This window comes from Aspergillus fumigatus, chromosome 1 (assembly GCF_000002655.1).
Source record: "Aspergillus fumigatus Af293 chromosome 1, whole genome shotgun sequence".
Taxonomy (NCBI): domain Eukaryota; kingdom Fungi; phylum Ascomycota; class Eurotiomycetes; order Eurotiales; family Aspergillaceae; genus Aspergillus; species Aspergillus fumigatus.
Genome location: NC_007194.1, coordinates 3,289,013 through 3,309,778, shown reverse-complemented (window position 1 = coordinate 3,309,778; position 20,766 = coordinate 3,289,013). Strand labels below are relative to the sequence as shown.

The 20,766-nt window shown below is 50.7% G+C and overlaps 6 protein-coding genes across 6 annotated transcripts; 4 read left to right on the top strand and 2 right to left on the bottom strand.

Moving 5' to 3' along the window:
• Window positions 1–339: 339 nt before the first annotated feature.
• Window positions 340–4,860, top strand: AFUA_1G12540 (putative TMEM1 family protein; the record flags this gene model as incomplete). Its single annotated transcript, XM_747531.1, has 4 exons — window positions 340–382; window positions 465–3,034; window positions 3,087–4,166; window positions 4,222–4,860. 4 exons carry the CDS (start codon window positions 340–342, stop codon window positions 4,858–4,860), a joined length of 4,332 nt encoding a protein of 1,443 aa, XP_752624.1.
• Window positions 4,861–7,632: 2,772 nt separating this feature from the next.
• AFUA_1G12530 (oleate delta-12 desaturase odeA) lies at window positions 7,633–9,106 on the top strand (the record flags this gene model as incomplete). The annotated part of the gene is made up of 2 exons (XM_747530.1): window positions 7,633–8,632; window positions 8,697–9,106. 2 exons carry the CDS (start codon window positions 7,633–7,635, stop codon window positions 9,104–9,106), a joined length of 1,410 nt encoding a protein of 469 aa, XP_752623.1.
• A 535-nt stretch (window positions 9,107–9,641) lies between these two features.
• On the bottom strand, window positions 9,642–12,321 carry AFUA_1G12520 (putative DNA repair protein (Rad57)). Its single transcript, XM_747529.2, has 3 exons — window positions 11,784–12,321; window positions 11,154–11,679; window positions 9,642–11,096 (listed from the first exon to the last, which is right to left on the bottom strand). The coding sequence occupies exons 1-3, from the start codon at window positions 11,881–11,883 to the stop codon at window positions 9,779–9,781; spliced, it is 1,944 nt and encodes a 647-aa protein (XP_752622.1). The 5' UTR covers window positions 11,884–12,321; the 3' UTR covers window positions 9,642–9,778.
• A 128-nt stretch (window positions 12,322–12,449) lies between these two features.
• AFUA_1G12510 (aromatic alcohol reductase) lies at window positions 12,450–13,863 on the top strand. The gene is made up of 3 exons (XM_747528.2): window positions 12,450–12,767; window positions 12,823–13,186; window positions 13,237–13,863. The coding sequence occupies exons 1-3, from the start codon at window positions 12,533–12,535 to the stop codon at window positions 13,580–13,582; spliced, it is 945 nt and encodes a 314-aa protein (XP_752621.1). The 5' UTR covers window positions 12,450–12,532; the 3' UTR covers window positions 13,583–13,863.
• A 3,528-nt stretch (window positions 13,864–17,391) lies between these two features.
• AFUA_1G12500 (uncharacterized protein) lies at window positions 17,392–17,996 on the bottom strand (the record flags this gene model as incomplete). The annotated part of the gene is made up of 2 exons (XM_747527.1): window positions 17,392–17,557; window positions 17,857–17,996. The coding sequence occupies 2 exons, from the start codon at window positions 17,994–17,996 to the stop codon at window positions 17,392–17,394; spliced, it is 306 nt and encodes a 101-aa protein (XP_752620.1).
• Window positions 17,997–18,416: 420 nt separating this feature from the next.
• Window positions 18,417–20,736, top strand: veA (sexual development activator VeA). The gene is made up of 2 exons (XM_747526.2): window positions 18,417–18,601; window positions 18,672–20,736. Exons 1-2 carry the CDS (start codon window positions 18,454–18,456, stop codon window positions 20,234–20,236), a joined length of 1,713 nt encoding a protein of 570 aa, XP_752619.1. The 5' UTR covers window positions 18,417–18,453; the 3' UTR covers window positions 20,237–20,736.
• Window positions 20,737–20,766: the final 30 nt, after the last annotated feature.

Below are 20,766 nucleotides of genomic sequence, written 5' to 3'. Positions count from 1 at the left end.
AGCCTAGGTATACTTAGGGTCTTCAAGGCATTATTTGTAGTTACAGCTGGCGCTGATAGAAACTCTAGTTAGTTAGTAGTCTGTTTTGTCATCTAAAATGCGATGGCCATAAGGGTGTCTTGTCTTCGTATGAACAATGCCAAGAGATGTAGCTACCTAGTATGCGGAGAGACTCGACCGCCTTCCTGCCAGAGGACCAGACATCTGGATATTGTCTCCTGAATGAAGCAGACGCCTGTGCTAAGGTACCTACCTTGCCGCTGATTGTTGAAATTGGACCTCTAAAGCGGAATGTCACTAAGGTTGCTTGTGTTACATCCCGAATAGCGCTCGGGAAATATGGAGAAGACTTCATCACAAGCAAGCTCGAGCAGTGTGACCGGTATGTTGGGACGAGTAACCAACCCTCCGCCAGAGTTGACCGAGCACTTTCAACTGACAAGTCATTTTTGAATGACCTACAGTCGAGTATACCGATCCGTGGGGACTATTTGCACTCGTTGAACCCATCATCGAAGATAAGCTCCCCCTTAAAAACCTCCACTGGAAATCGCCCACCCGACCCGTTCGATCTATCGAGTCGCTCCGCATCGGCTTCGTTCCAGCCCAGCTTGAGACAGACGAGCGCAAGCCGTCGAGCGATACCTCCAGGAGTGCTCCGGTGGCTCACCGACGCCATCAGATCCCTGGTCTGCGTCAAACACCGTATTTGAAGATCTACTTCCTCCGATGCGATGACAATGAAAGCTATAAGGCAACCGCTCGCAAGGCCTTGCGGGACTGGATCAAGGCCCACGCGTCGACGCCGCAGGCCGGCGCCTCGGCAGCAAGCAATCAGGAGAAGCATGATGCGTTCGAGTGGTTGATCGTGCACGTGGTACAAGACGGTGACGGCAAGGAGAAGGCCGCGCCGGCGTCGAAATGGGGCCGGAGCACCACGACCGTCCTCGAGAAGATCAAGGCGGATTTCAATGGATCGTCCAAGTCGGCTGTTGATCGGGTGGCGCAGTTGCGTCTGCCCCGGCCGGGGAGCACGCAGCGGCCGACTGAGCTGGCGGATCAGGTGGAGGACTTAGTGGAGAAGATGAAGAATGCCATTCTGGCGTCATTCGATCTCCGCGTGGCGCAGTATGAGGAGGATATCAAGGAGAAGGACTCGCAGCGGAGTCTGCCCGGTTGGAATTTTTGCACGTTCTTTATACTCAAGGAGGGGCTTGCGAGAGGCTTCGAGAATGTGGGTTTGTTCGAGGATGCGCTGGTCGGGTACGATGAGCTCTCTGTGGGGTTGGATAAGGCCATTCACGAGCAGCTTCAGGGTACGGGTGATCAGCATGGGGGTGCTTTTTTGACTGCCAGCAAGGACTGGCGGGAGAAAGCTATGGCCGCTTTGCAGGAGGCAGGCTCAGTGCCCTCTAATGAAGATGACGCTGTGAAGTCGGTCGCTGTTGGGGAAATTGACCCCGAGGACTTTCCGCTAGATTCAAATCGAAAGCCTTACCGGGAGATGATTCTCGCCAGCGATATCTCAATATTCGATTTCCGCACTTATGTGTTCTCCCGGCAGCTGACCTTGCTCCTGAGAGCCGCAAGAGCGCCGTCCTTGGTTGCGACAGAGACCGGCGCAAGCCAGAATGGGAAGGGGGATAAGAAACCCGAAGACTTGATGCTTCTCTCCGAGCTTTGTGAGAGAGCCGCCGATTTCATTACCCTCGCCGCACGTACGCTGAGAGCCGACCTCGACTCCGGCTTGGCTGATGTGGATCATCCGTCCAAGACGCACCTCATAAACAACCTGGTATCGTCGTGGGCCTATGCTGCAGCAAGCCAGGTCTTGGTTCAGACATACACACCGAAGCTCACATTGCCTGAATCATCCCTTCATGCTATGAGCAAGGCGGTGGCGGCCACCACCCCGGAACCCAAGCCCGAGGTCCCCAGACGCTCTAGCTCATTGATGTCTCCAGTCACAACTCGCCCTGGCCGTTCTAACAGCCACGGTATTCCGCTCCCAGATACTCTTGCCAATGCCGCTCGCCCAGACCACGAATCACAGAAGCCTGTACCTGCCTTTATCCCAAAGACCGGTTCCGAGCAATTAGCCAGTGGGAGAGGGGAGCTCTTTTCGCTCGCACGACGCCTTTTGGAAGAAATCGCTTGCAGATGTGGTTGGAACGAGAAGTGGAAGGATCTGGGGCTACTTTTCGACGACCAAGATCAAGGCGAGGGCGAGATGACTGAAGTTTCCTTAGACGGTGGGACGGACGAGAAGCCGGACGAGAAGCCGAAGGGAGAGTCTCTGGTTTCGAATCCTCTTCTTGGAATTGATCTTCTTGAGCTGAGGACTGCTCTGCGATCGAGAAAGACTTTCCGCTCTCATTACGAGCAGCTTACGGACTTGGTGTATCGGCACTATGTTATGGCGAACCGCACATATTCAGCCCAGACGGCTCTCGCCGACATGGCTCTTTTACGTTATCGACAGAATGATTACAACGCGGCGGCCTCCTATTTCCACCAAATCATCCCATTCTACGGGACCAAGAATTGGATTTTACTGGAAGGCATCATGCTCGAAATGTATGCCAGATGTCTCGAAGAGCTGAAACGAAGCGAGGAGTACGTACGAACGATGTTGCGGCTTCTTGCCAAATTCGCCGTGCACACGCACTCGGGTTTGACTGCGCGGGAGAAGACGCTCGACGCTTCTTCAATCTTTACCGAACAGAGCCTGGTTTCCCGGTACGTGGAGAAACTCTTTGAAGCCTCGGGCACGCTTCAAAAAGAAGTCTCGGCTCCTTTCGCCGACTTCTTTGCAGACTTGGAGGTGAAACCAATCATCATTCATTACGGTGACAAGGATGGATTTCAGATGCAACTTAGCCTGCGGTTTTTACTGGGGAAACGAATCGAGATTGATTCGATGAAGGTGCGGCTTGTCAGTGCGAGCGGGCCGCATAGCAACGAGAACTGGATAGAAACTGCCACTAAGGCGATTATTAAGTCGTCGCCCACGAAGGTTCTCGTTGACTCTACGGTAAGCTTTTCTGACCCATCGAAGCTTCTCACGTTGACTGAAATCATATAAGGCTACTTTGCAAGGAAAGTACTTTGTCGACCGCCTGGAAATGCGAGCTGGCAACATCCTCTTCACCCTGGCTGGCGGAACTCACCCAGCCCTTCCTGTGGGCTTTAGGGAGGTGCTCGACGCCGAAGAGGCCGATAGTCGGCCCTATGTCTACTGCTTCCCACGACCCGAGGGATTGCAGGCCAAGATCACATCTCCTCATTTAGTCAATTTGGAGCAAATGCGGACGCTCGAGCTGGAGCTCTACAGCGGGTGCAATAGCGTCAAAACTGGCAAGATTCGCGTACGGCCTGCCACGGCTGGTCTTCGACTGAGGGTAGCCGAGGCAGAGGTGGTTGAAGGAAGTGTTACCATCTCCACAAATAGCGAGTCTGGAAATATTGGGATTACGCAGTTGGAGCCGCAGTCCATACTGCGGCTTCGTATTCCTTATACGGTCGAAGAGGTTCATCCGATGCTGTCCGCAAGGGCAGAGGTTTTATACGAGACGGACAGCGGCCGCTTCTCTTACAGTTCTCTTCATAACATTGTTTCCGCTCTGCCGATCAGCGTCAACGTGCAAGACGTCTTCAAGGACCAAGTTCTTTTCTCTCGATTCACCGTCAGTCCCGCGATGATGATACCCCTTCGAGTTCTAAAATGCAGTATCCCCAGCTCCGATGTCTACGAGGTTCAGTCGAACGTGAAGGATCCCGTGGCAATGGACGTATTTCCAAAGCAGCCAGCGTCCTTGTTATACAGAATCCAGCAGCGAAAGGATAGTGTTACTTCACCAAGTTCAAGACGCTCTCTCCGTCTCAGTGTCGAGTTTACTTGTGTGGACGACGAATGTCTGGACGCGGTCGAAACGAGGTTCAAGAGCTGTATTGGCGACAGTGATTTCCGCCAGTATACCACCTTGCTCACATCTCATATTGTGCAAGCATTCCGCACGCAACTGTCAACTGCAGACATGGAAGTAGTCGGGCTCATCCGCGAGCTGAGGACGCTGTCATATGCCAATGTTGGATGGGATGGGCTGCTCAGTGCACTCAAGGAGCCAGTCGACGGTTTAAAAGCATGGCTCATGGCATGGCACCAAGTAAGTGCAACTTATCCAATATGGCTCGATGTGAGTTCGACTAACATCTGACCAGAACAATCCCATCATTTCCCTCCCCAAACAGCCAACGATCCTCAGTCGTCGAATCGTGATTCCTGTTGACATACCCAAAATCCAAGTATTGCACACGGCGGAATTGCGACTCAAGAATCTCGCTGATCAGCCGAGACACGCGGCCGTCGGTCAGATGATTGCGGCCGAACTCGTTTTACGTCATACACGGAGATGGAGCTCGCCTGAGACTCGCGAGAACGCGGGGGGGACGCTGGAGTTTTCCTACGAGATTCATGCAAACCCGGAACTGTGGCTCATTGGAGGACGCAGGCGAGGAAACTTTGTCGCGTCCGAGAACGAAACACAAACATTTGCCGTCATGCTACTCCCCCAAAAAGCGGGCCATCTCCTCCTTCCAGGGCTGGAGATCAAAAGTTACGTCCCCGCGGCGCCACCCTCTACGGCGACGACGAGCCAACCAGGAAATCTAGCTGTGGGTGGAGCGCCATCCCTGCAGCGACGACAGATCCCGAGCGAGGTCGATTACCGCAATCACGGAGAGACTGTGTTGGTGCTTCCTGATCTACGGCAGACGACAGTCAGTCTCAGCCCGGCAGGGGGAGGACATGGCGGCTCGTGGTTGATAAATTCAGAGAGTCGAAATGAGGTACATGCATGATGATGTTAATGATGTTGTAACTGTGTAACCTAGCGATCCGAGCATGGAGATTATCAAGATCAAGAATAGATATACATGGCTATGCACCAAGTTGAATTTCCATCCATAGTCGGGCCAAATTTGCAGAGGACGAAAAATACACAGAAGGCCACTGGTGACTAAGCATCCGCTCTGAATTTGTCTATTATTTTAAATTTTTTAGCCTCTTCACAAAGATTTTAGTTTCGGCTGTTGGTCAGACCCACCGGCCCCTCCCATCCTCAACAAAATGGCTCCGCCCCAACAGTTTACTGAGACTTCCTCCGGACGCAACTTACGAAGAATGAGAAGTCAAAGCCGAGATCTCTGGTGATTACGGATTTGGTCTATCCTTTTCAGAGGAGTCCATTGCATAGTGATGAGGTATTCAATGCGAGCATTCAGAGTGCTTCGTTATGAGAAACTGATAAGAGGGCATGTCGTGGCATTCCTTCTGACCTGTTGAGCATTCTGAGTAGATCTGAGCGTGACTTACTATGATGCGGAATACCATAGTAAGCAAGGTCTGAATCACATGCATTGCCTCGATCACGGATCTTACAAAGGTCGAAAGACAAGAATATATCTACAAAAGAGACCTGACTCCTGCAACTGCATGAAGGAGACCAGTGACATTAGCAGGGCCCTACAAGGTACACGCCTTAGTACGATCACGATTAAACCTTGACGGGTCTCGGCCGGTTGCTATTGGTGGGACTGAGGCTGATCTATTGTGGGCAATATGGAAGCCATCGCTTGCATCAAGTAAGCTCGGTTCGACATGGAGGACACTACATCGATCCTAGCAGTAAGTCAGAGCAAGGGCGTTCATGGCGTTTCATTCTCAGTCAGATAAGTATGAGTTTCACATGCTATTGAGATTAAAGTGATGCTCGCGAGATTTTGTTGTCTAGAGTCAAGTGTCAAACCTGGAGGTGTTCTAGAAGGTCAATGGGGGAGCTGGCGTGGATCCTATTCTCCGAATCATCTCCGACCCCACGATTTTGCAAGTCAGTTGTTGGTATGGAGTAAACAATGCCATCCAAGTCACTCAAGAACAAGGAGTCTACGGAGTAATGTCAGCACATCCGCAGGCAAAGCCGCCGACATTTTCTCCATGCATACTCCGTAGGAGAATTGCATATGATACCTCGGAGAAGATCTCTCCTTCCTTTGTTGGCACTGTCAGGCAAGGATACGGATTCGTGCATGCCAAGGCTGTTGAGAAGCCAATTCCCCTTTTTCTGGCAGTGGATCGTCACGAACATCAACGATTGGGTTCCCAAAAGGCGGTGAGACGCCACCCCGGTATCTGTACCTGGTCGGGCATGCCACTAGTATTTTTCCCTTTTTGCCCTCCATGTCTGCCACATGGTAATCTCATAGAACCCATTTTGCATTTAGCTGTGGCTGAACATCGCTTACAGAAAATATAGGTAAACTCTAGAATTGATTTAGCCAGAGATCATGGCTCAAGCTCTTGGTGGCCTGATTCGGAACACCTATCGACGGCGACAATGCCTCAAAGCTGATTGGTGAGACGGTAGATAGTAGACAGTGCGTCGTAGACTTGCCATCCGTCGATGACTTACTCTGTAGAGTAGGTATCCTTCGTAACTGGAGATAGAGACAAGTGGCGCATTCAATCTCACCTGAGCCACAGAACTCGCATGTTCATACGGAGTACTGTGTATGCAAACTGCCGTTCAAGAACGAGCTGAACTCTAAGCCTCGGGAGCACCGAAGAAATATATGGGCCTTTCCAGCGATCTGCAGAGGACTAAACTTGACAGACTGGTTGGCCGAGTACTGGCTGCTGATGAATGCGTCCAGCTTTGGTGGCTTTACTCCGTACTTGAATCCATGCCATCACATTCTCAAATCCCAGGTCGCCCTCTGGGGCGAATTTCACCGATTTTCAAAGAAAAGAAAATCCAGAATGAAAAAAATTGTCATAATCTGCATTGGTATGACAGGGGTTACCCGTTCTTGAAGAGCTCACCAGCCAATCGTTATTCAAGGATATGGTCAAAATTACCGCAGTAGTCAATGCTCTCCAGTTTGAGAATTACCCCCCGATACCAACCAAACCCATGGAAGGGTCTACCACCTAAACAGGTATCCCAAAATCCATCAGATCGTCAAATCAATCGGGGACACGGGAATAGGTTGGTCTCGTCGCGTTTTTCTTCTTTTTGCCTTCTGAAATTTCGGTCCGTTTGTTCTTCTTCGGCCTTTTCATCCCCTGTGATCTGCTTTATTGCCCCCCTCCTCTGTTCCTCCTCTGTTCCTCCTCTGTTCCTCCTCTGTTCCTCCTCTGTTGCTGGTCTGCTCTCTTAACCGCCAGTCTCCCACCTCCTTGTCTCCTTGTTGACCTCCTCTTGCTTTGTTCAAAGGGGTGCAGAGGAATTTCGCGACCAGATTCATTCACTCTATCCTTCTGACCTTGTCAGCCTTCCACAACAGAAGTCAGAAAGGCTTCAAGTTTTTGTAATCCTCCACTGAAGCAGATTCGCTGGGTAAGTGGAAGCTTAAACTTCCCCTCACTTTAACTTTTTTTTTTTGTCAAGTCGACGAGTGAGGTACTTTCGGTCCTTCAAAGACTTGCACTTGACGTCTTCCATCATTGCACCTCCCCATTGACACTTGAAATTGGCCCCCGATCATATGCGACTTTCTTGCAGAACTGACACGGTTGGCAGTATTCGTCCCTTGTACCAACCCAGTCTACACCAGCCACTCGGTCCGGTCAACATGTCCTCGACAGCTCTTCCCAAGCGCGTTGCGCTGCATCGCAACCCAACCACGGAGTCCTCCGTCCCAAGCTCCGTCTCTCACTCTCCTTTCGACAGTCCTCGTCAGTCCCCTTCATCGACGTCGCTCTCCTCAATGGCTTCGGATGCCGAGAAGACCAGCAGCAAGATGATTGACACCTATGGTAACGAGTTCAAAATTCCCGATTACACCATCAAGCAGATCCGGGATGCCATCCCTGCTCACTGCTACCAACGCTCGGCTGCCACGAGTTTGTACTATGTCTTCCGGGACATGGCCATCCTTGCGAGTGTCTTCTATGTCTTCCACAACTATGTCACCCCCGAGACCGTGCCCTCCATGCCGGTGCGCGTCGTCCTGTGGACCATTTATACCGTCGTTCAAGGTCTAGTCGGCACCGGTGTTTGGGTTCTGGCGCACGAGTGCGGTCACCAGGCTTTCTCCACTTCCAAGGTCTTGAACGACACTGTTGGATGGATCTGCCACTCTCTTCTGCTCGTCCCTTACTTCTCCTGGAAGATCTCTCACGGCAAGCACCACAAGGCCACCGGTAACATCGCTCGCGATATGGTCTTCGTTCCCAAGACCAGGGAAGAATATGCCACTCGCATCGGTCGTGCCGCCCATGAGCTCAGTGAATTGATGGAGGAGACCCCCATCCTGACCGCAACCAACCTCGTTCTTCAGCAGCTGTTCGGATGGCCCATGTACCTCTTGACCAATGTTACCGGCCACAACAACCACGAGCGGCAGCCCGAGGGACGCGGCAAGGGCAAGCGGAACGGCTACTTTGGTGGTGTCAACCACTTCAACCCTTCCAGCCCCCTGTATGAGGCCAAGGATGCCAAGCTGATCGTCCTGAGCGATCTCGGTCTCTTCCTTGTGGGAAGCCTCCTCTACTATATCGGATCAACCTATGGCTGGCTCAACCTCCTTGTCTGGTACGGCATTCCTTACCTCTGGGTAAACCACTGGCTCGGTAAGCTCCTCTCGTCCACCTTTCTTGCGGCATGGAACAGGTTTTTGCTGACTTGCAAATATAGTTGCCATCACTTTCCTTCAGCACACCGACCCCACCCTCCCCCACTACCAGCCTGAGGCCTGGGATTTCACTCGTGGAGCAGCTGCTACAATTGACCGTGACTTCGGCTTCGTCGGTCGCCACATCTTCCACGGCATCATCGAGACCCACGTTCTTCACCACTATGTCAGCACCATCCCCTTCTACCACGCTGATGAGGCCAGCGAGGCCATCCAGAAGGTCATGGGACCACACTACCGCAGCGAGGCTCACACCGGCTGGACTGGCTTCCTCAAGGCCCTCTGGACCAGCGCTCGCACCTGCCAGTGGGTTGAGCCCACCGAGGGCGCCAAGGGCGAAAGCCAGTACGTTCTTTTCTACCGCAACATCAACGGCATCGGTGTCCCTCCTGCCAAGATTCCCGCCAAATAGAGTCTCTGTCAGTACATAGAACTTTATTCTTGTTTTCTTCCCTACTCTTTTTTTCGAGTTCCTCGCTCCGTGGTGCTCTCGCGGGATCGAATCGGACCACGACACGGGCACTCGTCATATCATAGAGCGAATGTGAGTTGTCTAAATGAAAGGCGCATCTGGAAGGGGGCAAAAAGATTATTTTTTTTTTTCTTTTTTCGGTCGATGTTGACTCCTGCCCGTTGATTGTCCTTAATCGGGGAGTTCTGTTTGATTGCCATGTGCTCTAGATGATCTTAACCCTTTCTCATAGCATATATTCTGCTTTCCAGCGAAGATTTGTTGGTGTCCTTTTTGTTGTATTCGAAGTCCGTCCCTTTAGACCACAGGTAAATTCAGTCAATCCAGAAAAGCAATCACGAGCTTCATCCCTTAGGACGATGGATATGGGAAGAGGAGTCGTAAGGCTGGAGAAAACAAGGAATTCAAATGCGGGGGCACAACAAGAGCTTCCGCCGCCAGCCGCAGCTAGTACTAGTGGAGATAGAACATAACACGCCGACTAAGTCTAGGCAGCCAAGTTCTTCATTGTAAATGAACTATGGTACATTGATAAATCATCTATCAAATTCAGAGATATACAGAGATGCTAAGGGATCAGTAGCTTCGGGTAAATGAATTCTTGACTATCGTCTACTCTTGCGCTTCCACACTCCTCAAACCTCCCTTCCAGATGGTATATTCAACCTCATCTTGGACGTGAACGGTAGAGTTCCCGTCCTTGCCGACAGTAGTCGTCACCCTCCCGGCGGTCCAAGGCGCAAAGACCAGTTTCATAGTTCTTCGGAGCGTGCGAGGGGGGATTATGTCCGGTGGTGCCGGTTGGGGCGTGATCCGTTGCCGTACGGGTAGGACATCTAAGCTTGTTTCCAAGACGCGGTGATCGCTTTGTTGCTCCTTACTGTCTGGCGTCGGTCTAGTTGCTTCGTGCGGCTCTGAATCTGGTGACAACAGGTCTGGGCTCTTTGGCTCGAAAGTAGGATCGAGGGTGGTCGCGATCTCCTCCTTCTTCAGGGCAATCCTGCACGCTATCTGGGACGACCAGACAAACCCCAGCGCGGGCGTCTTGTGCGTCGACTGTCGAGAGAAGTAGTATGGTGAAGGCGGCGCGGCAGCCTGCGGCGTATCACCCCACCCAGTGAAGAATCGTTGCTGGTGCATTAGGCTCAGTAGCTCATTGCGCACAGGGTTGCCGATCAGGTACGACCCGTCAAAGTCTTGCGGCTGCTGCTCGGACGGGTTGTCGTCCGCGAGGAACGGCGAGGAGGGGAAGGCTGGGGATGAGGACGGTGGTGCGATCGTGATATGAGGGGATAGTTCGGCATTGCCAGACTCTGGAGGCCTGGATCGGGCAGCGGGAAGAGGTGAAGCGATGGCTGAATCGCGGTGTAGAGGTGTCGTCGGTTGTTGTTGTGTCGATACGGGCGAGGATGAGACAATAGTATTTCCGTATGCGGCGGCGCGCCGTAATGCTGCGTTATCCTCGAGAGGATCGAAGCGGTCGGAAACTTGATTTGCAACAACAATCGCGATATTCTTTGCGACGGCTAAGTTGCGCAGCATCTGGCCCAGCCTTGCTAGTTCCCCGGATCGTGTGGACAGGCCCAAAACGTTGTGAGATGTATGTTCTGCTCTGTAGTTGGAGGTTATCGAGTCGATGACCACGAGGCCGACATCGTAGCGGGTAATCGCAACGGGCAACTGGTAGTTGAGGATATGGTCTTGGGATTCCAGGTCCATCGCGTTGATGGAGAGGATGTTATCCAGTGTCGGGGCGCGGTCTTTCGGGAGGTCCGAAAGGTATGGATGATACTCCAAGAGCTGTGAGAGCCGCGATGTCGCCAACGGAGCCTCCGTTGAGATGTATATTGCGCCTTTCCCAAGACCTCGAGGTTCTGGAAGTTGCACCGCTAGAAGGAGACTGAGGAGGAATTGCGTCTTGCCGCTCCCACTACATCCTCGCACAGTCAGAACTAGCAAACAAGACGTACGTCGTCCAGTAAGTCACCTTTCTCCAGTCACCTCGGTCAAATAGCCGGTCGGAAGACCGCCATTGAGTAGTTCATCCAAGGCAGGGTCCAAAGTGCTAATCGCACTCCATCGTGACAAGTCTAGCTTGGTCGACGGACCAGGGATGAGAGACTTTTCGATGTTGTTGCTAGAGCTCGGCTCGTCAACATTGTCCGCATCACAAGCCTCTTCAAATCCAACATCTTTGTGCAACGCCTTGACAACATGAGTGGTTAACCGGCGAAGATCTGTGGGGGGAACATGAGCACGTTTCGCGATTTCGAGATTATCGAGGGTGATGAGGTCGACGAGAGTAATTTTGCTTCGCTCGAGAGGGGGTATGATATGAGCGTATGATCGTGTTTGGAAGCCCGGTAGGACCGATAACAGATCCATAAGCGTGACCGAGTCAAGAGTAGCAGAAGATCGCGACACGTTGGGAGTGAGCGATGGAGCAATTGCGGATGTTGCACTGACAAGCTGGCGACCAATCAGATTCCTGGATTCACCTCGATAAATAGTACCTATGCCATTGAACGACAGCACTGAGTATAGGATTTACAGTTTTATTCATTCGACTCTCACAGTTTACTACGAGGTGATGAGCAGTCTTTGTCTGTCGAGCCACCTTCAAGTGCAGTTGCAGGACCATCAATCTTGCACGATAAATCCTCCTCCCGCCAAAACTGCTTAATGGTCATCCAATATTCCTTCTCATCCTCCAGCATCAGTGCACGAAGACGACGCTTTTGAGAGGGAGGAGATGCAATTTATTCTGGTCAGAATTCTCCTTCATCGAGCGCCAGCTGGATGGCCGTGTTGCATCCTCCGTGTGAGAAGACATGAAGCAAAATAATCGTTCTTACGCCCAAGTGTCTCTTCGGCTATCTCATAGAAAATGCGGCAGATGGCTTCACGAGCTTGTTTCAATCGCGCGTGCAGCACGCTAAAGGAACGGGCGGTGATATCTGATAATGTAAGGGTAATGAGAAGAATGGATGATGCTGGAAAAAGGGCTCGATATTGTGCCACGTACTTACTGATGCGTCGAGGACTTTTGCTCCTCCGAGTTGCAATCTATACCAGTGTGAAACCGCCGCAGGTGCTCTTTACAGAAACTGCCAGAACCGCAAAATGTCAACATCATGACAGAGTCGTATGGCCATATATTATGGCGATTGAGACACAACCCATCTAGTCCTAATAATACCGCTTTGGGGGTAAGCTGGCTGCTGGCGCCCCCGCACGCAAAACACCATCTGGAGTAGACCCGATATCTCCGCACCGCTTAGAAATCCGACTTTGTATTCCTCAACACGAATTCTTCTGTGCCTTCAATTCCCTGTCTGTACCTGGTTCAAGTGTCATATACTCAAAATGCCTAGCCAACTGCGTAAAATCCTAGTACTTGGGGCAACTGGCGTCATTGGCCGATACATCGTCAAAGCTATTGCAACGGCTGCTCCAACTTCTTTCGACCGCGTCGCTATCTTCACCTCCGAGAACACTATCAATACAAAGAAAGAACAGATCCAATGGCTCAGAGACCATGGAGTTGAGATCATCGTCGGCGACCTGAACGATGAAGCGCGCGTTCGCGAAGCTTATCAGGGTACACTTCTCTTCCCTAGACCAACCATGCTGTTCAATCTGACACCAGATCCCAGGATTCGACACAATCGTGAGTTGCTTGGGTCGAAACATGATTGCTGCTCAAATAAACCTCATCCGAATTGCCGAAACCTGCCCGAACGTCATTCGGTTCTTCCCGTCTGAGTACGGTACGGACATCGAGTACGGGCCGCAGTCGGCGCACGAGAAGCCGCACCAGTTCAAGCTTCAGGTGCGGAAATTTATCCGGGAGGAGGTAAAGAGACTCGAACACACCTACCTCGTTACGGGCCCGTACGCGGATCTCTACCTGGAGAATGCAAGCAAGTGCCCTCGCGCGGGAACGTTCGATGTCGCGAACAAGAAAGCTGTTCTTCTTGGTGATGGTAATGGGCGTATCAGCCTTACAACTATGAGCGAGTACGTCGCATGGACTTGTCCCTGATGTAATCCGAGCTAACGATCCCCAGCGTGGGCAAAGTCCTGGTAGCGGCGATCATCAACAACGAGGCCTCCTGCAACCAGGCGCTCAAAGTCAACTCATTCACCACAACGCCAAACGAAATCCTAGCCGAGTTTGAGCGGCAGACTCAGGCCAAGTGGGAGCGGGAGTATACGTCACTGCCAGAGCTGAAGCAGCTGGAGCAGGAGCTTTGGGAGGCGAATGATCCACTGGCGGTTGTGGCTACCTTGCGCAGGATCTGGACGGAGGGTGGGACTCTGTATGAGATGAGAGACAATGACAAGATCCATGCGCCGGATATGGACACCTTGGAAATAGCTGTTGCGCGTGCCATTGAAGCTCAGAGTGCTTGAGACCCCAGTGATGCACACAAGTCATGGTGTCTTGGGGTTACATCCGTTGAACCTGTCACACGCGAAGCTTAACCTATGAATAGTTATACTGCGACATTTATTCAGCCAGTCGACTGACATTGTTGTAGACTGTATCCTTATTCCTTATCAAAATTGAAAGAAGACTGGAGACTTTAGGAGTGGACAACTGGACAGGTCTCCTGTCTCGCTCTTGGTTGAATAAGAAGCGCACAGACTTAACGGTCGTCAAACCAGAGAAGACATCTATCGTGAAAAAAAAAGTGAGTAGGGTAAACAATCTCATAGAGTTTTTGGCTTTAAGCGAACTTGTCCAAAGTACGTGGAGTATGCAGGTATGGTGGATCGGCTTCCTAGGTACTCCCTGCCGCATAACAACGCCACAACCATCTCCAAGAGAATTTCCCTCCCAGTGAAAAGACGGTGAAAGCCGACGGAGATCTAGCTCTAACCTACTCGGTTGATAGATTAGAAATTGTCTGTGCTACCTTGGTTCTTCGGATACGAGGCCATTGCGATGCAAACTTGACAGGTCACATTTCCCGACTCGAAATCAAGGCATCGTGTCACAGATTCGAACTTTATAAGCGAGGGCTCACTAGTCACTCGATACACAACAGCCATGGGGTATTACCCTGAATGCAAACGGCGCACTATTTAAAAGGGGGTCGATGTGTCAATGTGTCAATGTGTCATTGTGAGTGATGTACAACGTGGATTGGGGTTAAGGTCTTGAGGAATCAACTGTTGAAATTCTGCTCCCTGCCGCTAGCTGCCAAACAACGCAGGCGCTTTGAGACACCGAAGTGCTTCATACAATGAATATGGCTAGGCTTGCTTCGAAGACATAAACAAGTGTCTAGGGGTAGAATCTGGGGACTCGACCTGTTCCGTGCATGCATCCGACGACCTTATTTCCATGCTTGGGACCCCGTTCTGGCTTCTGAGTCGGAGCATCACACAGCTTTAACGGTCGTACTGCATAATCTTTGCTCCTGACATTGCCGTATCATACCTATAGATGACAACCGAAAGCCTTTTTTACGTCATGAGAAATATCAGGGTGAGCAAACTGGATAGAATACAGCAAAAGCTGTTACTCGATAAGTAGAAAGGGACGAGCTCCGTGCAGCATAAACGGCGCTACTATGATTGAGAGCACGGAGTCCCTATCTACCAAGTCCTCGGCAAGAGCGTTCAGAGTTTTGACTTCTCCGTAATGACACATCAATAGCGCTGAGCATTCATTCCTAATCGGCAAAACTACGGAGTAAGACGAGTGGTATCATGTCATGCTGAACAGATACCGTAGCGGGTTGACTCCCAGTCCACCCCATTAAGCAGCAAAACATATTTAGTAGAAAAGATACTGATCAGAAAAGGTTAAAACAAGCGATTTGTCACATTCAGGAATGCTGGAATGCTGAATCTCCTTTTCAGACTCATCTGAGAGAGACCCGACAGTCTGGGTATTGGTTAGCAACATGCTTCAGGAATATGCATCCTGGACGATCGCTCTCATCCTTGATGCGAGGGGGGTAATCCGTGCCGAAGATAAGGGATTGCATCTGCGGGTGCGGACAGCGGGCTGATAGGTGCCTGAGTGCCTGAGTTTGTGATTGAGAACTGAGAAATCAGCCATTTGTTCAATGGTATCCTGCGCTATGAGCCTACGGAATATGCCGTAGTTGAAATCAGACTGGGCCGATTTCTGGTTGATTGGACGATGACTGGAGGGCCAATCATAGTTAGAAACTCGAATTATGTCAAAATGAATGGAATGGCGTGGCAAGCCTTGCAGACTCATTGGCCGGGTTTGGTTTGTATTCGGCCGAGCTCCTGAAGTAACCATTTAGGTAAAGTGTTTGGTAATTTCTTGGTAAGCTGTCTTTTAAGACTATTGAAAAGTAGATCTAGGTACAGTATGTCTCTGTGATTGGGGATGACGATTGGATGCTGCAGAAGAAGAAATATTAACTAGGATAGGACACGCTCCTTGACTGACAGATTGGTGCATTATTAATATATTTATCATTGCTGCACCAGCATACCTTTCTGGATAGTGACATAGTAGTGTTGACCGATACGTAAGGAATCCCATACAACGATTGTCGGGTCGGGTGTGACCGAGGTGGTAAGAGTAACATAGCCTGAGGCAAAAATGCAGATCTTCCGGGGCAATGTCCCAATCCAGAAAAATCCGAAGACCAAAAGTCGTGTACGAAACTCTCCTTAAGGTAGTATTAGTTTCATTCACAGCGATACAGAGAGCGGATATTGGACTAATACAGGCCCCTGCCTCCCTAGTCAATCATTAGTTGTGCACGAGGCTCTCCTCGGTTATTGTTCAGTTGATAATGTCTCAGTGTCACAATGAGGTGATGTTTGGCAATTTCCGTGTCCAGTAGACGTCTGGAATGAGGAAACCACCTGTACCTCAGGCCCTTAATCTATTACTGATTGGATCGCCTTTCTTTGGGTGATAAGAACAACCAACCAGAGGAATGTCCATGGGCGGCTTGAGGCGGGCCCGTTTCTCCATTCGGTGCGGACCGCCAGAAGTGGGTTTTGTTGAAAGTTTCCGTCCGATACCCAAGAAATGATTGATCATCATGACAGAAGCGAAGCGGAGGAGCGACAGTGGTGGGACCGTGGGACTATCACGAACTTGCCATTGCTCTTGACCGTATAGACAGAGGATTGTGATATTTTTTTCCCCCTGTGCTTGATATCGACGCGTGGAATTGCTTTTGTCGAGGACTTGGTTAGTCTGCTGCTGATCGCCTTGGTCAAGCAACATGATTCATGTTCAAGACTGCATAACCAAACAAACTCTGCTTTAACCAAAATAGATTGGGCTAAGTCGGACATTAACATCAAATCACCTCCCTCGACACTAAAAAAGGTGAACTGCATAATCCAATTGGAAGTTTTTCCTTCAGCCAAAATCGACATGGATATCCATGCTAGTGCTGACTTCATTTGTCTCGTGCATCCATCCGAAGAGGCGATTTGGCCTGTTAGGTTGCAAATCCAGTCTCACTGCCATTTCTCGAAAACCCCCAATCCTGATGACTAGTAGCACTACGGCTTGTTCATTTGCAGCTGTATTATTATTCTCTCTTTCACTCTCTGATAAATTGACCTAAACTGATGATAAGTTGCAGGAGTAGGATTTGGGATTTTTGGATTCACAAGACACTCTAGCTAAATTCATGATTGAACTCTGTTAAAGAATTGCTGAATAAAATAGCATGCTCAGACAGGTAGCTAGATATTAATGGAGTAATAATCCCAGATTTAGAAGGTGTGTTGACTCCAATCAATTTTTCTTACTGATGTACCTGTATTATTGGAGAAGAATTCATTCACCCCGATAGTGATGAAGCCTGAGCGCCATGGACTAAATCTGCAGACGGACGGCGTCCGTAGGACGCATAGACCACTTTCGCTTCTTCGTCGTCCCGTACTTCAGGTTTTGGGAAGAGACAAAGAGTCCGATCCGCTGGACTGGGTTATGTCAGAGCCCAATCGGAAATTAACCCTTGATTTTCGTGTGTAGTAACAAATACCGAAGTCAAGTCACGTGGAAATGAAAATCTTTATCGAGTTGTTCAGGAAGGCATGATATATCAGTCACTGCCTTTCACTCTCAGGCTCCCTCCCTGGTATAGCGCATTGTACGGAGTAAATTATCGATGTTCCTTTAATGGAATGTGCTCTCTGGTTGGATCAGCCTGGGCTTACCAGTTGCCGGCGGCTGCTCATTCGAGTTAACCGCTGCCTTAAACCTAAAGCATGGGTGGCCTGTCCAGTCTCCAATGATCGGTCATGGCTGCCCCTCTTTTCTCCACCATCCCATTCCAGTCTTCCAGACCTTTACCCAGGATCCACTGCTCCGGCTCAGTATTCTGCATCGGTGCTTCATACCTAGGTGACAATACCCATACGAAGTACCTGGACTGTACACAGTACGTACTGTATTCTGGATGCTCAAGCCAATAAGGTGTTAGACACTGAACCTTCTAGCGGAAGATGGGAATATTCGACTGTTCTCAGCTTATCCTCGATGTTTCACACTGGTTATCTTTGTTGTGATTTCCGACAGCCACTTCATTGTTTCATGGTAATAAAGAAGAGTGGGCTCCTAACAAAGGCAACTAGGACGGAAGGAATACCCTAGGGTCGGTAGCTGTGGTTCAAGTCACTGATCATCACCTCCACATTTAACCACAGCCAGTTAGTATGGACGACACAGTCCCTGGTAAAGTGTGTAGTTAGCACCAAAGTACCTCTCTTTAGTCCACACCAAAAGTCGACTAACAGCACAGCCGGCTTTTGCAACTCGCTCTCCCCAGTCCCATTCCCCCTCCCGCTCTTTTGATATCTTCTCCATCTTCAATCTATCCAACTCTATCGTCCTCCTCACCTCCAACGCCCGCGCTGTCGCATCTGTTGCTCACACAATACGCAACAGATCCGGGGCTTTGGGTTTTCCCTTGTTCTATGTTTCTCTATCTTCTTTTCCTTACACTTTTCTTCCATCGAATATTTCCCCAGGCTTTATACGTCAGCCAACTGACTACCTAGTCCGTCATCCCGTCCTGTCAAAATCATTCAAGTCCAACGATTCGGGAGGGAGGGAGCTAGCTTGATGCACGTTCCGGGTCGTTGATATTATAAGACTTCGTCAATTGTCGGCTCATCTAATTATATATGTGAAAAAAAGTCAGTGCCGAAAGCGATTCGATGCCAACACTATAGCCGTCATCTACCTCCGTGATTTCTGGCTCTTGTATATACTGATCTCACCAAGTTATTCTATTTCCTTCGAATCCAACCCAAGAGCCAAAATGGCGACCAGACCGCCTTTAATGCCTCCCGCGAATGAGACGGAGAGCTCCGTCAGCAGAATCAGCCGTGAGGGCAAGAAGATTACATACAAACTCAGTGTGATGCAGCAGCCGGAGCGTGCAAGAGCCTGTGGTGCTGGTGCCAAGTGTAAGATCAGCTGCTCTTCACAATAGCTGTAGCACTAGACGTCGAGCTAATCAATGGTGACATCTCGCAGCCTCTGCCGACCGTCGACCGGTTGATCCTCCGCCTGTGGTTGAATTGCGAATCTTCGAGTCTGATCCCAATGATGATCTGCACAAGACCGACATAACCTTCGCCTACAACGCCAACTTCTTCCTATTCGCTACGCTGGAGACCGCTCGTCCCATGGCTCAAGGACGACTCACCGGACCTCCAACATGCCCGGTCCTGACAGGAGTTCCGGTCGCAGGTGTAGCGTACCTCGACCGTCCACAGCAAGCTGGTTATTTCATCTTTCCTGACCTGTCCGTTCGTCACGAGGGTAGATATCGGTTGAGCTTCCACTTGTACGAAGAGATCAAGGACATCAAGGATGCGGACAAGGACACGCCAATGCCTGACCTTAACTCGAGTACCAACTTGACCAAGCCATCGGCACCAAAGGCGCATCTGAACTTCCGTCTCGAAGTCAAGTCGGTCCCGTTCACCGTCTACAGTGCCAAGAAGTTCCCTGGACTGGCCACAAGCACATCGCTCAGCCGCATCATTGCAGAGCAAGGCTGCCGAGTTCGTATTCGACGGGACGTGCGCATGAGACGCCGCGGTGAGAAGCGCACCGACGATTACGACTTTGATGATGAGAGGGCCTTTGCTACTCGGTCGGACAGATACACCACGCCTGACATGTACGCGGCGAATTCGGCCGAGCGTGCTCGTTCCACCAGCATCAGCACCACCGCTGATACCTCCTTCCCCTATGGCTCTGATGCACAGAGACGGCCGTCTGCGGGCGACTACGGATTCCAAGGCGCGCAGCCATACCAACGATCCATGCCAGCAGCCTCCGCGGCACCCGCTCCAGCTCCCGTCCACAGCCCAGCAACTTCGGCGCAGACATCTTCATATCAGTCTCACCTTTCGTTCGGAGCGACGCAAAGCCAGTATCCGGCTCCCCAACTGCCGCCAACACCCCAGTCAGCCACTCCCACAAACACGTATTCTCCACACCCTTCCTATTCCCACTCAAGAAACCCTTCCAATGGCACCGAGTACGACGCCACTTCCTCTGGCTACCCATACCCCCAGCCACGCCTGCCGGCTGACCGTCCAAGCTATTCCAAGGCAGCCCTACCTCCACTCCGCCTGGAGCCGCCAAAGGCACCGAACATGCAGACAAGTACTGATTCCCGCTCCTCCGATGCGAATGCATACCCCACGCTGTCGCAACCTCCAGTACCTCGTGCTCCGACTCCTGCAAACCATGTAACTTCACTCCCGCCTCTGAAAGTTCTTTCTGGAGAATATTCCCACCCGTCTCAGCCCAACGCGCAGAGCCCGCATCACGACCTTGGTTCTGGAAAGCGTCTATTGTGGGAAACGAATCATACGCTATCCAAGCGATCGCACGAGGAAACCTTCGGCAGTGATGAGCGTCCTCTGCACAATGGCATGCGGCCTGATATGGATCAATACCCTAGCATGGGTCGGAAGCAGCCTGATTATGGCCGGCTTCCATTCTACACCGATTCGCGCGATGAGATGGCATACAAACGAGCGAATGGAAGAATGGTCATGAAGATTTTGCCTGCGCTACCATAGTGCATCCCAGAACATTTCCAGTTTACGTGACGACTTTTTGAGCCAACGTGTTGGCCAGTGGAAAGATTATGTTCGTTTCGGAAGCTTCAACGTCTCTCTATTGTACTCTTGTGTTATTCGACTCGGACACTGGGGATTTTCTTTTTCATTTCTCTGATCTTATCCGATCATACCAGTTGCCGCCATCAGAGTTTCTTTTGTACATTCTTACTTGACAGCTTGTCCGAGCGTGTCTCTATACCTACTGACAGTCAAAGCTCGATAGTTCTCTCGAGCATGAGCCATGCTCTCGTACCGCTTGTTTCTTGGTTCTTTTCAGCAACTGGTGGATGTTTTTGGCAGGGGTTCATTTCTGGCTACTTCATTCCTTTATTTCCTTGTATTTGCTTCAAAAATCTGCAGGCCGTGTCAGAGCACCGTGTCCTTTTCAGACAGTCATAAACATTCATCCAGTACGACCAATCATAAGCTGAGACACAGAATTCCTATTCCAGTTCACATGTAAACTTACGCGTGAGAAGACAATCTGT